A 14,744-nucleotide genomic window follows, 5' to 3' on the forward strand; every position below is an offset into this window, starting at 1 on the left:
CTCCCGGCCCGGGCCGGGGAGGGACCAGCCGGCCTCCGGCGACCCGGCGCCCGGCCCCGCCCGGCCTCGCAGCCCTATGAGCCACGACGTAAGTCTGCAGTCGGCCCTTCCCGCGCTCGCTCCCTCCCTGGCGGCCGCCCGAGAGGGGACTCGCTTGGCTGTCGGCCTTGCCCTCGGGGGGTCCCGACAGCGAGGGCAAGATCCGTCGGGCCGTTGAGGGGTGGGGAGTGCGCGGGCCGAGGGCGGGGAGCGGCGGGAAGGGCTGGGATCGGGGTCCGGGGGAGACGCGGGGGCGGGAGGCGGAGGGAGGTCCCCGAAGGGGCCGTTCCCTCCGGGGCGCGGCGGGGGCGCGGCGGGGGCGCGGCGGGGGCGGGGGCGGGGGCGGGGGCGGGGCCCGCCCTTCGGGCTCAGCGCTCGCTCTCCGGCCTTGTCTGTCCCCCGTCCCTCGTGTCCCCCGTGTCTCCCGCGTCCCCACCGGGCCCGGCCCCGCCCGCAGCGGAGGCCGCAATGAGCTGGATGAGCGGCCCCGGGTTGGCCACGCTGCTGGCCGTGTGGATCGTCTGCGGCTCCCCGGAGGCTCCGGCCGCCGCCACCGGGGGGCGCCCTCCCGGCCCGCCCCGCGCCCTGCCGCAGGCCCCGGCGCGGGCCCACATCCCCGACGGGGCGGCCGCCGCCCGGCCTCGACAGGGCCCCCCGGCGGGGGCGGGGGCGGGGGCGGGGGCGGCTAGGGTGAGGGAGCCCCGGGCTCGGCAGCCCTCCGAGGCGGCGACGGCGGCGGCGACGGCGGCGGCGGCGGCGGCGGCGATGGCGGCGGCGGCGGCGGCGCCTCCCCGGCCCGGGGCTCCGGGGCGGCCGTCGGGGCGGTGGGGCCGGGCCACGGGCCGGGCGCGGGGCGCGCGGTTCCCGTCGGGCTCCGGCTCGCCCAACGTCCTGGCCGGCTTCGCCGGCAAGAGCCGGGTGTGGGTGATCTCGGCGCCCGACGCCTCGGAGGGCTACTACCGCCTGATGATGAGCCTGCTGAAGGACGACGTCTACTGCGAGCTGGCCGAGCGGCACGTCCAGCAGATCGTGCTGCTGCACGCGGCCGGCCGCCAGGCGGCGCTGGTCCGCAGGATCAGCAGCGAGGGCCGCGTGCTGGAGCGGCCGCTGGACCCGGGCCTGGTGCCCGCCCTCATGGGCTTCCTGCGGCTGGAGCCGGGCAAGTTCGGCATGGTGCTGCTGAAGAAGACGCTGCAGGTGGACGAGCGCTACCCCTACCCCGTCCGGCTGGAGGCCCTCTACGAGCTCATCGACCGGGGCCCCGTGCGCAAGATCGAGAAGATCCGGCAGAAGGGCTTCGTCCAGAAGTGCAAGGCGGCCGGCGTCGAGGGCCAGGTGGTGGCCGACGGCGGCCCGGGGGCGGCGGCCGGGACCGGCCTCGGGACCGGGACGGGGACCGGGACCGGCGACGGGATCGGGACCGGGACGGGGACCGGCGACGGGACCGGGACGGGGACCGGGACCCGGGCGGGCCCCGGCAGCGAGCACAGGAGGAAAGAGGTGCCGAGGAGGGGGCCCGCCCCGCCCGCCGGAGGCGGCCGAGCCCGAGGCCCGGGGCCGGCCTCCACCACCACCACCACGGGGCCGCCCCGCCCCGTGCCCCCCACCCAGAGAGCCACGACCCTCCCCCCAGCCCCGCCCCAGGCGGCCACCACCTCGGCATCGAAGCCCCCCTCCTCAGGCACGGCCCCCGCCCCGGCGCCGACCACGCAGAGGGCCTGGACCGCTCGGCCGGCCGCCGCCTGGCCCGCCGAGCTCTACCCTCCGGCCCGGAAGCGGCCGCCTGGGGGGCCCCGGCGGCCCAGCAGGGTCACTGACGTGGAGAGCTCCGCGTCGCCGCCCCTGGCCCGCTCCCCGGCCCGCCCCCCGGACGGCCAGCCATACCGGAGGGAGCCGAGCCCGCCCCCGCCGGCCCGGGCCGAGCCTCCCGGGAGGCCGGGGGCGGAGAAGGGGCTGCCCAAGGAGCCGCAGGGCCGGCCGACGGGCTCGGAGCACGGGGCGGGGGTCGAGGGCGGGGGGCGGCCGCCAAAGAAGCAGGCCCGGCCGGATAAGGCGGCATCGGCGGCCGAGAAGAAGAAGAAGAAGAAGAAGCTGAAGGGCGACAGGCCTGACAAGCTGCCCAAGGGTGACAGGCCTGACAAGAAAGTGGATAAGAAGGGCAAGCAGGAGAAGGAACGTGGCAAGAAGGAGAACCAGGCTGAACGTGGTGGGGGCCCCCAGCCCGCCTCCAAGCGCCACCCGCCCAAGACGGCCACCGACCTGCTGGGCTTCTTCGAAGGCAAAAGGAGACTCATTGTGAGTAACCTCCTCAGGGCCCAAGGTCCTGCTGGGACCGGGGTCCAGGAGCCGGGGATGGGTCCAGGAGCAGGAGCCGATGTCCCGGGGCCGGCCGGTGGGAGGTTCAGAAAGCGCAGTGGGAACTCTGAAGGTGCTGTTTAGGCTTCAGGGGAAGGGAAGGAGGGGGAGGGCGAAGGGAATAAGGACAGGGTGGGGGGAAGAGCGGAGGGAGAGGGAAGATGGAAGCGAGGGAGGGCCGGAGGGAATAGAGGGGGAGAATGGGATGGGAAAAGGAGCAGGGAGGAAAAAGTGAGGGAGGAAGGAGACGGATGGGAAGATGGAACGGTCCTGCTGGGAAGGGAAGGGGCTTGAGAGAGAGAAACAGAGACAGAGATTGAGACGGACGGAACATGAACTAAGTGACAAAATGTGATGTGTCTGTGTGAGGGGGTATGAGTGCGTGAGACTGAGTGTGATATGTAGGACTGCATGCCAGCATATGCGAATGTGGTTTGTGTGTGACAGTGTGGAGTGTGAGTGCAGGTGTCAGTTTGGGTGTGACTACAGTGTGAGTGCATGTCAGCGTGACTGAGTATAGTGTGTGTGTGTGTGTGTGTGAGTGTGTGTGCATAAGAGAGTGTGAGGATGTGTTGGGGCGCGTAACCTTTCCCCTTACCGGCTCAGTAGGGCCAGTGTGGTGTAAGGAGGGAATTGCCGAGCAGGCATCAACACCAGGGAACGGGAAGTCACGGCTGTCGGCAAGGCTCCTGGGCCGCTCGGGTGCCGTTTCTCCCCAGGAGCCCTTCCCCTCACTCTGACCTGAGCTGTTGCCTCCAGGATGGCAGACCCAACTCAAGGTTAGCCGGAGAAATGGGGCCAAGGGGACGCCCCAGGGACAACCATTTCCCCTCAGCTCGTTTCCAGGGATAACGAGCCCGAAGGAAGCTAGCTGGAGAAAAGTTCGAGCTGTTCTCCTGCTTCCCACTCCTTCCCTTCCTCCTCTCTCTTCTCCCTTCTTCCCTCCTCTCCTCTCCCCATCCCTCCCTGCCCTTCCCTCCTTTTCCTCCTTTTCTCCATCCCATGGGGACCCAAAACCCAGCTGCGTCTCTCGGACAGCTTTGGCCAGCAGCAGCCCCAGCCAAAGGTCTCTGCAGTTGGAATGGAAGGCTTTGCTGATGACTCGTTGGCAGGGTCTCCGGCACCCTGCCGGGTCAGCATTAGCAGAAAGAGGAGAGTGACTTGACATGTAAAGTAGGATGGGATCTGGTCCCACTCTCTGTCCCCTGTCCCCGTCGCCTGCCTCAGGCCCAGCCATCTGGGTTGCTTTGGTCTAGCAGACCTGCGGGTCAAGGGAATGAGATGAGAACACCAGCCAGGAAAGTCTCAGATCCCCTGGGAAGCAGCAGAGACGGCAGCGTCACAAGGACTTGGAACCTACTGGTCTCCCCGAGTCCCGGGCGTATCGACTTGGCACAAAGGGAAATGGGGATTGAGCATTTTTCCCATTTATCTGATCCCAAGACAGAGTCATTCCAGGCCGTTCAGGCCAGAAAAATCGACTCTCCACACCAACAGGGCCACGGCCCTGCACCCGCCGGACTGATCGACCCGGGCCCCACTCCAAGAGTCCTGACCCCTCAGGCAAAGCAAAGACAATGGCAAAAGTCAAGCTTTCGTGCCTGAATAATCCAGATCACTCCTCGACCCCTCTGCTCTGCTCAGGGGAGAAAGCGCTAATTGGGGGGGGGGGGGGGAATATAGAGGGGGGGGGGGAAGCCATGGGCCAGCCTGGCCCGCCTCCCACTCTTTAGGGAAGCAACTGTGGGACAACTCCCAGAGGGGTGGTAGCAGATGTCTTGCTGCTGGCGCACTCTCCCAAACCCTCACTATGGGACTCCCTCCCCCAGATTTACTGACTGATGGGTATGACAGCATCTGGAGGAAGAGCCAAAGGACCATGCCAGAACACAACAAGCGTCTGCCTGGGGTCCAGTGGGGCTGGCTGCAGTGGGGCTCGCTTGAGCCTTGGAGGGCCCAGGACGTGGCCTCCTGGGTGAAACAAAGTAGCTAGCGCCCACACACCCAGAACCATCCGACCTTCTGGCCAAGCGTCTAGGGCACAGACTGATACTGGGTGGACAGCCCCTGGGCCTGGGCCTACAAAAGGCAAGGGGAAGTGTGAGACAAATGAGAGGGTCCAGATCTTGGCATTGGCCCACCGGCGGTGAGGGGGCTGCCCTTGGCTACTGCTCTATAAAGCCAATGAGCCAAGCTCACACTGGCCAGGGCCGACCGAGGCGCATCTGCTGACCGATGATGGTTCTTCCCCTTGGCGCTGCCAAGTAGGCCAGTTGACCCTGTGGATAGGCACCAGACCAGAAAACACTCTCAAAACACTCGCCACTGACTTTTGGTCTGGAGATCCAAGCCAGCGACCCTTCCGAATGAGGGGGGCAGCGATGGGGACAACTGGCCCGGGGCCCAGTCCGGAGAGTGCTCCCCTGCCTCTGCTCCCTGCTCTCATCCTCTCTGCCCCTTCTGAGCCAGGCTCGAGTGGGGCCGGAACAGGCAAGGCGTGACCGAAGCGACCCCTGAGGAAGATGTCAGGGCAGATAAGACAAGGGAGATCTGCCTGCCCCTCTGGAAGGAAGGGCCATTGAGGCGATTTAGAGCCCCACCCACTCCTTCCTAGCCCCGGGACTGCTGATTCTAGTGTTGGCTGATCAGTACCCTAGGGCAAAGAGTCAAATGCCCTCTGCCCTCACCCCCTCCAGGCAAGGGAGTGAGGGAGAAAATTTCCAAGGACCCAGTACCTGGGCACTCTCCCCCCTGCCCCCATTCCATCTCTGCCCACCGCTGACTTCCACCATGACTCATGAGCAGACTCCTAACATACAGCACAACTGTAAGCTCCTCTTTCTCCCACCAAATTTATGCCTGAGTTCTGGGACGTCCACAGCCCAGTACCAGAAACTGCCCCACTGGACCCTGGATAGAAGCTTGTAGGTTCCAACATGGTCCTTTGACTCTTCCTCCAGAAACTGTCATGCCCTTCGGTCAGGAAGCACTGGTTGCTGGGAGAGTTCACACTGAGTCAAACCACTGGTTGCCAAGAAAGTTAGTGGACCCTAACAGTTGACAATAAGAATTTAGTGATCACAATCTTACCCTCAAGGAGCTTGCCATCAAGTGGTGATATCACAACAACAACAACAAAATTACAGGTAGAAGGAAGCAAACATAAAAACGTATGTACAGAAATGCAACTCTGTACGTGTGTGTGTGTGTTTGTTTTTGTGTCTGTGTGTGCACATGCATGTATGCTTGTATGCAAGGTGTCAGCTGCTGTGAAGCAGCAGCTTCCCAAGCACTGGGAACCAGTTGGTTGTGCACTGATGGATCTGCTGAATTTGGGTTTCCCCCTTTCCCCCTCTCCCCCGAGTGCCGACAGCCCGAGAGCAAGGGTGGCTGTCTGCCGCCAGAATGATGTGACTGTGGCCGAGTGTCCCGGCAGTCCCATCTGCCCACTCCACCTCGCCATGTTGTCCTCCGGTAACCTGCCTTTTGTTGTTTGACAATTGCCAGCTGATCACAGCGCCCTCGGCTGAGAACCACATGTACGTGCAGCAGCGTGATGAGTATCTGGAGAGCTTCTGCAAGATGGCCACAAGGAGAATCTCTGTCATCACCGTGTTCGGCCCCATGAACAACGGCACCATGAAAATCGACCACTTCCAGCTTGGTGGGTTCTTTTCTTTAGCTTCTCTCCAAGTCTCGGAGAGAGGACCCACACTGTAGGGGTAGGGGACGGTCTGCTTGTTCCAGAGAGCTCCTCTTGAGCAAAACAAGGGATTCTGACTATCTTTAGGATAATTAAAATATGGCACTTACCAGCAAGGGGCTCGGTCCCCTCATCTGCGCTGCCGGGCATTCTTTTTCAGGAGCCACCAGAGGGAAGGTGGCCGAGGGAGTTTGGTGGCTCTGCCGGGGCCCCGGATGCCTCATTGATGAGCCTGGGTCCCCCTCAGCCAGTGGTCATCCTCAGCCCCTCAGCCAGCCACAGCCTGGCCCACTCTTTCCTAGGGCTGGGGTCATTAGCAGGAGGTTTCGCTGATGGGAAGTGAGGCAGGAGTTTCCTGGTGGGGACAATGAGCTGAGGTTCTCCCGAGAAGAGAAGTGAGGTGTAGAAAGACGCAGAAGGCACAGGACTTCTTTTGGCTACCTTGGATGCTGTGGACCCCTCTCTTCTCTGGGTGGCTCTCTGATTTGATCTGTTTTCTGACACACTCCTCTCCTGGTTCTCCTCCTTCCTCTGTAGCCAATCCTTCTCAGGCTTTGTCACTGACTCCTTCTCTGCCTCCCACTGCCTAACTGTGGGGGTTCCTCAAGGCTCTGTTCAGGGTCCCTTTCTCTTCTCCATGTATACTCTCTCCCTTGGGGAGGTCATTGTCTCCCACAGCTTCAACTACCACCTCTATATAGATGACTCCAAATCCGGCTCGCAGGCCTCCATCTTTCCTCTTCTCCACAATCTTGCATTTCCTCCTGCCTCTAGGAAATCTCTGAGTGGATTTCCCACCAGTACCTCAAGTTCACTCTGTCCAAACCTCAACTCCTCATCCTCCCTTCCCTACCTTCTCCAGCTAACTTTCTCATCACAGTTGTCAACCCACCATCCTTCCTGTTTCTCAAGCCCTTCACCTTGGCTTCGTGCTTGATTCTGCTCTCTCTTTAAGTCCCCATATTCAGTCTGTCACCAGATCCTGTCAATTCTTCCTCCACAGCATTTCTAAGATCAGCTCCTTCCTTTTCATCTAAACAACCATTACACCGGTCTAGGCCCAAATCAGAGCCCAGCTTGAGTAGTGCATCAACCCCCTTGTTGGTCTCCCTCATCTCCATTCCCTACCTCACCCTGCTGCTCAGGCAGCTTTTCTAAAATGTCATTCTGTGTGGGCTACTCAACTGTTCAAAAACTCCAATCGTTGTCCATTCCCCTCTACATCCAGCAGATACTCCTGACCATTGGCTTTAAGACACCCCATCAGCTAACTGGGGAAGATTTGTTGGAGAAAGTGGGATTTTTAAAGGGTTGGGACATAGGGAGAGCTGGGGTCTGATGGATTAGCTGGGGTGAGGGAATTCAAGGCCAGGAGAGTAGCATGAGTGAGGGGAAGGAGGGGTATGAGTTGAAAGGCACGGAGGTGAGCTTGGCAGGAATGAAGAGAGCAGACTGGGGAGTAGTAGATGAAGAGAACGTACAGTTACAGTGAGAAAAGTTGTTGGAGAAATTTGAAATCGACCATGAGAAGCCATTGCCCCGGTCGGAGGGAAATGGGAAGCTGATGGAGCTGCCAGGGCAGCAGAGAGAGGTGAGAAGGGTGATGCCTCAGGAAAGCGATCCTAGATCCATGCTGCTGCAACAGTGAAGGGTAAAGATTGGCAGGGACAGAGGCCGGAGGCTGGGAGGCCAGTGAGGAGGCAGAGACCGTAGTCTGACCACAATGTAGCAAGAGCTTAGACTAGGGTGGAAGCAGTTCATGGGAAGAGGAAGGAGAGGATCCAGGAGTCGTTGAGCAGGAAGAAACCAGAGGATTTAGCTACTTTGCCTGGGTGGGTAAATCTATCTACAGACTGTTTCTTCACTTAAAAATGGTGAGAGTAAAGGGGCAGGGAGTCTGTGCTCAGTTTCAACTGGCAGCTCATCGAGGGTGGGAGGAGTCACCGGTCTCTGGTGCACACTCCCCTGCCCCAGAGGAGGGGAGGAATTTGGGCCCCCATGCCCCTAGGCCAGCCTGTGAAGGTGAGGCCAAGATGAGTAAGAGGCTTCATGGAGCTCCTGGAGGATTCTGTCTGTCTGCCTCTCTTTCCCCATACCTCCGCCCCCCCCCCCCAGGAGGCGACCTCCACCCCATTCATTTGTGATCTCCCTGCTTTAAGATAACGAGAAGCCCATGAAGGTGGTAGAAGAAGAGGACCTGGTAGACCAGCACCTCATCAACGAACTGCGAAAAGAGTATGGGATGACCTACAACGACTTCTTCATGGTGCTCACTGACACTGACACACGGGTCAAGGTGAAGCCTCGGTTCTTTGGGGGGGGGAGGGGTTGGGGGAGGAGGACACACCCATTCCCATGTAAGGTTAACTACCAACCGGATGGGGCCGTCGAGGGGGTTCCCTGCTCCGAGCCTGCAGACGGCAGCCCACGCCTTCTCCAGCGGGAATCCCCCACAGTGAGATTCTTCCCCTCTCTGACATGAAGCCCCCCAAACTCCCAAACCCATGGGCCACGGCCCCTCCACCCCTCCATCCCTGTCATTTGATAGTATCTATTGGATCTGTCATAGACTCAGCTGTCTTTTTCCCTCAAACAGCAATACTATGAAGTGCCCATTGCAATGAAGTCTGTATTTGATTTGATTGACACTTTCCAATCCCGAATCAAAGATATGGAAAAGCAGAAGAAGGAAGGCATCTTCTGCAAGGAGAACAAGAAGCAATCACTGGAGAACTTCCTGTCTAGGTAAGACCCCTTTCTCACTCATGTAGGGATTGAGACTGATTGGCTGGTGGTCAAGCATGCGTGGTTCAGGGAACCCAACTGACAGTCATCCTCTCTCAGACCGACACCCTAGCCCTGCAGCCAGGAACGTTGATTTCCTGCTCCCTGGAGGTGTGCTGCTTTGAGGGTTGTTGAGCTTGTTCCCGGGCTCAGCCCATGACTCGCTGCCCTTGGGTTAAGTCACTCTCCCTTGGCCAATTGTCCCCCAGTGCTGAGTCCCCTCCAGAGTGCTTTCAGGGCCACACATTCCCACAGCGGGCGACCAATTCTGGAATGGGGAAAGCTGAAGGGACATCCGCAAGAGGCATTTGGTTCTTTACAGGCTCGGTTCTGGGGAGCGCGACCCAGCTCGGAGTTGGGGGTGGAGCCTTTGCCTGGGGCCGAAAGTGACTGTTGAGGGCTGCCACGTCACAGTCCCTGGCACACGTGCTGCCAGGATCCAACTCAGAGGGGAGATAAGTGTTTCCTCACTCCCAATCAATCAGTTAATCAATAGTATCTATCGAGCTCCTCCTGTGTGCAGAGCCCCATCCTCAGCACTTGAAGAGGACAGTAGAGTTAGTAGACATGATCCCTGTCCTCAAGGAGCTGATGGTCTACCGTGTCCCCTCTAGACTGTGAGATCATTGTGGTCAGGGCATGTGTCTACTAACTCTGGTGCATTAAACTCTCCCAAGTACTTAGTCCAGTGCTCTGCATACAGAAAGCGCTCAATGAATACAATTGATTGTGTCCTGAGCACTGTCCTGAGCACATGAGAGAAATACAGTAGGGGTAAAAGACAGAGTTACCCTCATCATCAAGCCCACCTATCTCTTTCCCTGTCCCTGCTTCCCCCACTAACTTGATGCCTCTGCAGTCTTGACTGCCCTCCACAGGGCGAGCTTTTCACAAGTTAGGAAAGAGGGATGGTGAGTCCCCGAGGAGTGAAGATGAGCGATTTGGTCCTGTTTCAGTGGGTGGCTGCGGACTGGCCCAGGCTGGAAGGAGGGGTCCCGTGGGAACCTTGTACAGAGAGCAGGCCCCGGTCCCAGTGAGGGCTCCCCAAGCAGAAGGTTCCTTCAGGCCCTCGGATGAGGCCCCAGACCGACACCTCGGATGAGGCCCCCATCTGCTGTACTCCGGACTCGCCTGCCGGAACCACAGCCATCCCCAGCTGAGACTGTGATCGCAAGCCGAGGTAGTGAGTGGGTTTGAAGGAAAATCTTCTGCTGGGGAGTGGCAGCTCCCAGTGCTAGTGAAAGAAGGGAGTGAGCGTTGCCCAAATACCGGTCCCATGAACAGAACAGCCTCTCAAGAAGGAGGTATATCTAGGCTGAAGGCTGGCGGGGATCGGGATTGGGGCTCATCACACACTCGAGTCCATCTAGTCTTCAGCCGTGCCCCCGGGGGCCCCCCTGCTGTCACCTTCAGGTGCGAACGGAGGGCCGCCATTCTTCAGATTTGGAACGTCAATGGGCTGTGTGACGTGCCCCCCTGTGGCTGCTGATCTTCCATAGCCACCGCCAGGGGACCGACAGGACCAGGAGAGGAGGCTGGGTTCTCGGAGGACCTGTTCAGACTCCCTGGACACCCCGTGAAGGCCAGGGTGGGGGCTGTCCTCAGAACGGGAGACCCACACAAGGGGTTTCTTCACTCTTTTCTATCCCAGCAGACAAGCTAACCTACCCTCGGCCCACAAAAGCTACCTGGGCCGACTCCCTTCCCCTGGGGAGGGCTGGTTGGTTGGGTCTGCCAATTCAGGGCCAGCCTGGCAATGTCCCCGGGAGAACTGAGGATGACGCTGCCAGGGATTGGCACCGCCCCCCCCAGGGAGCAGCCCTGTCCTCCCACCTCCCCAGGGCAAACACACACTCTCTCCCTCTCCTGAGTGCTGATTTTAACTTCCCTTTCCCTGGAGAAAATAAACACAGGAAATTCAGACAGCCTGGCGGGGTTCCCCTGGCCATTGCTGAGTTGGCCCTTTCTGTCTGACAAGGGCTCCTCCAGGCTGTCATTTTCTCCCTCAGTCCTGACCGGCCATTTCCCCCAAGGCTTTTGTGCTCTTGCCCAAGCCTGGACTAGGAGGAGAGGGGAGCAGCAAGGAAATCAGCAACTGTGCCATCTAGCCAAAGCCCTGCCATTCCTCCACCTAGCCAAAACCCACTGCCTTGCCTGCTAAGTGGGGGACCAGACTCGGGCATGAAACTGTCCCTTGTCCCACCTTGGATTATTCTCCTCCTCTGCCTCTTCCTTATCCTCCTGGTCCTCAGCATCCTCAACCTCTGCCTCCCCTACTAGATTGTGAACATCCCCATGGGCAACAGACCCTCCTGATCAGCAGGCCACGAGCCTGGGCTGGAGATCAGCAAGTAGAAGGAACTGGCTCTCCAGACCTTGAGAAAAAGCATGGCCAAGCCTGGAAACTCCCAACCCAGCAGCCATTCCTGTCCCCTGATTTGTCCTCACCACTGACCACTGACTAAGGCCCAGGGATCCCAGGAGCAGCCCCCGAGGCCCAGAGTTACAAAGACAGGGTCAGTGATCCTGGAAAGAAAAAAAATCTAGGGAAGGGAGGGCCGAGGTCCCGAGCAGTCCAGGAGGTTCCCAGGCCCTCGGAGGTTCCTGGCCACAGCCTCGGCTCCCCTGTGCACGCCCACTCCCTCCGGCAGTAACTGGCAGTAACCCCTGCCCTCCCTCCATCCGCAGGTTCCGCTGGCGCCGACGGCTGCTGGTGATCTCAGCTCCCAACGATGAGGATTGGGCCTACTCGCAGCAGCTTTCCGCCCTCACGGGACAGGCCTGCAATTTTGGTGAGTGCCTCCCACTTTCCCCTCCCTACCCCCCGAGACTTCTTTCCCAACTCCACTTGCCAAAATGCAGTCCTGGCCACACACTCCTGTGACGCGGCCACTCTGTGGGCCCCAGGGTAACACTCCGGGTCTAGGGATGGACCTGCACCACCCCAATCCCATCCTTGAGGCCCATGAAAGTACCCAAGGGATTTGGGAACCTAGCTTCCTCTGACCTCTCTGCACAGCCCCCAGAGTATAGGCACAGCTCCTACATGATAGCGCAAACCTGGGCGGCAGACGACCGGGATTCTAATTCTAGCTTCTCCACTTGCCTGCTGTGTGACCTTGGACTAGTCACTTAATATCAATGTGCCTCAGTTAACTCATCTGTAAAATGGGGAGTCAGTACCTGTCCTCTCACCCCATAGACTGTGAGCCCCGTATCCAACATGGTTATCTAGAACCTACCCCACGGCTTAGTACAGCACAAAGTAAGCGCTTAACAAATACCACAATAATAATTATTATAATTTACAACAGGGAATAATCTTGGGGGGGGAGCAGAGGGTGACGGAGACCGCCGGTCCACTCCGGCCTCCCCAGCCACACCCTTGCCTGGATTTCACCCACCATGATGTCATCTTCAAATTTACAGAGCAGCCACGAAATACTCTTGAAAATTAGAAGCACATTGAAAACAAAGCCCTTTCTATTTCAGTCTGCAAAACAATAGATGCCAATAAATGGTTGGCCCTTCCCTGCATCTCCCTCCTCCCTGAAGTCATTCCGAAGACTCGTAGAAGCCGCAGCCACGTTTCCGTGACTGGGGCTGTAAAAATCCCATTTTCACCCAACTCAGCCCATCGCAGCTCTTGCCGACTGGACGGCAACTTTCCTTCCTGCCTCGTGCCAGCAGGGGCCGGCGGTGGTGGGACCGGCTTCCATTGTGTGGGCCTCCCTCACACTTGTGTTTCTCACCTCTCCTCAGGTCTGCGCCACATCACCGTCCTAAAGCTGCTGGGCCTCGGTGAGGATGTCGGAGGGGTGTTGGAGCTGTTCCCGATCAACGGTGAGACTCTGTGTTTCCATACGGCCCGCCCAAAAGTGCCGAGCTCCACGGCCGGCGCACTCCCGCTGGCCGACGGGTACCCACGCTGCCTCATGCGAGCGAGCGTCAGCCGCCTCCTCTAGGGGTCCCGTCGGTGGGTTGGGACTGGAAGCTGTTAGCCGAGGGCTTTGACACATTCACCAGCCAGGGGTCAACGGGGCCCATTCGTGGCTCCAGCTAGTCCTGTAGGCATTCCCGACAGCACTCTCTCCCTTCTTCGAATCGACTGTGGCCACAATCAAGTAGGGAGGACCTGCTGTCAGATTTGTTGGCAAGTGAGGAGGGAGGGAGAGATGGAGAGAAGAGAGGGGCCTGGGTGGGCAGGGGTCAGAGAGGGTATACGATGGTCACCATCTCATCCCCCAGTGGGGTCTAGTTCAGGTTCCTGGTGAATGACTGTGAGCACAAGCTTTAAAGTCTCAATCAGGAAGCCCCTAACTCTCAAGTTCAGTGGCTGAGCTCACCCCTAGGCCTTCCCCGCCTCTGCCTCAACTTTGTTTATGGGTCCTCTGCGGGGCTGGGCCCCCGAGATCCATCAATCAGTAGTATTTATTGAGCACTTACGCCGTGCAGGGCACTGGACTCGGCACTGAGGAGCGAACAGTAGAGTAAGTAGTCACGCTCCCTTCTCCCAAGAATCTTTCAATCTAGGCAGGGAGATGGAGAGTAAAATTGTGAAAAGATAGGGGGAAGCAATAGGAAGTAAAGATGTGCATATACGTGCTGGAGAGGTGGGGGATGGAGGGTGGGGTGACATCTACTGCTCCCGCCCCCTCCCCTCATAGGAAGTGCCACGGTGGACCGGGAGGACGTGCCCGCTCACTTGGTCAAGGACATCCGGAACTACTTCCAAGTCAGCCCGGAGTACTTCTCCATGCTGCTGGTCGGGAAGGATGGGAACGTCAAGTCGTGGTACCCTTCGCCCATGTGGTCCATGGTGATCGTGTACGACCTCATCGACTCCATGCAGCTCCGCCGGCAGGAAATGGCCATTCAGCAGTCCCTGGGGATGCGCTGCCCAGAAGACGAATACGCCGGCTACGGTTACCATGGCTATCACCAAGGGTATCAGGACGGTTACCAGGACGATTATCGCCACCATGACGGGTACCCCCACGGATACCCTTACTGAACAGAAAGAACTATTTAACCTTTGCCCCGGTCCCCTTCCCCAGCCAACACCCGCTGCCGCTCGTAAAGGCACACGTGGCCGGACGGCCAGACACTTACACAAATTCCTCCAAGTCTCCTGTACCGCCCCGCCTTTCCTTACAGCGTTCACCCAAGGCTAAATAAATACCAGACCTCTGCCTCCTTGGAAGCGCATGAGTCTCTGAACATAAAATACTTCAAAATAGTAGCACTGAAGCTTTAAGCAATAAAGACTTTTTATTTTGATCCCTGAAACCGGAGGGCACTCTGTTGCTGAGTAATTCACTTGAAAACCAAGAGATGATGTACCTCTTTCTTTCAGGAATGAACATTATTTTTATGGTAACAGACTGTCAGTGAGGTTTAGTTTCAAGTATTTCCTGGAATGGAGTGAAAATTATGAATAAGGCTAAAGAAAATCAGCAGAGGCACATGGCACGGATATTTTCAGAGAATGAAAGTGAGAAAACTGATTCTTAACATAATTTCAACCTGAAAAACTGCTCAGGAAAACTCCGGTCCAGACTCGAGTTCCATTCGTAAAACTTGCTGTGCAAGGAGGATTTGTGTTAACCCGCCGGCCCAGCAGTCCGTAATTGGCCTACTTCTCTTATTCTGCCAAAGGGGCCCGGGTTATGGGCGCCGGCAGGAGGGCAGTGGGGCACTGGGCAACTCCCCCCTACCTCCGTCTCCTGGCTCTCGGGGAAAGCTGCAGTAGTGCTGGGGGACCTCCCTCTTCTCCCCCCTTCCTCCCCTCCACCTTCTAAGCTTAGGTTGGTGTCCTGATTTTCAACAAAAATAACACGTCAAAAACTCAGGCAAAGTGCTG

At 58.9% G+C, this 14,744-nt stretch overlaps 1 protein-coding gene across 1 annotated transcript; it reads left to right on the forward strand.

The window, feature by feature from the left end:
- Nucleotides 1-861: 861 nt before the first annotated feature.
- On the forward strand, nt 862-14,170 carry CCDC80 (coiled-coil domain containing 80; the record flags this gene model as incomplete). Its single annotated transcript, XM_029074630.2, has 7 exons — nt 862-2,334; nt 5,902-6,058; nt 8,257-8,393; nt 8,694-8,842; nt 11,570-11,673; nt 12,644-12,724; nt 13,549-14,170. Coding segments are annotated over 7 exons (2,448 nt in total), but the record flags the coding sequence as incomplete, so codon positions are not given.
- Nucleotides 14,171-14,744: the final 574 nt, after the last annotated feature.

The sequence above is a fragment of the Ornithorhynchus anatinus genome, chromosome 11 (assembly GCF_004115215.2).
Source record: "Ornithorhynchus anatinus isolate Pmale09 chromosome 11, mOrnAna1.pri.v4, whole genome shotgun sequence".
NCBI lineage: Eukaryota > Metazoa > Chordata > Mammalia > Monotremata > Ornithorhynchidae > Ornithorhynchus > Ornithorhynchus anatinus.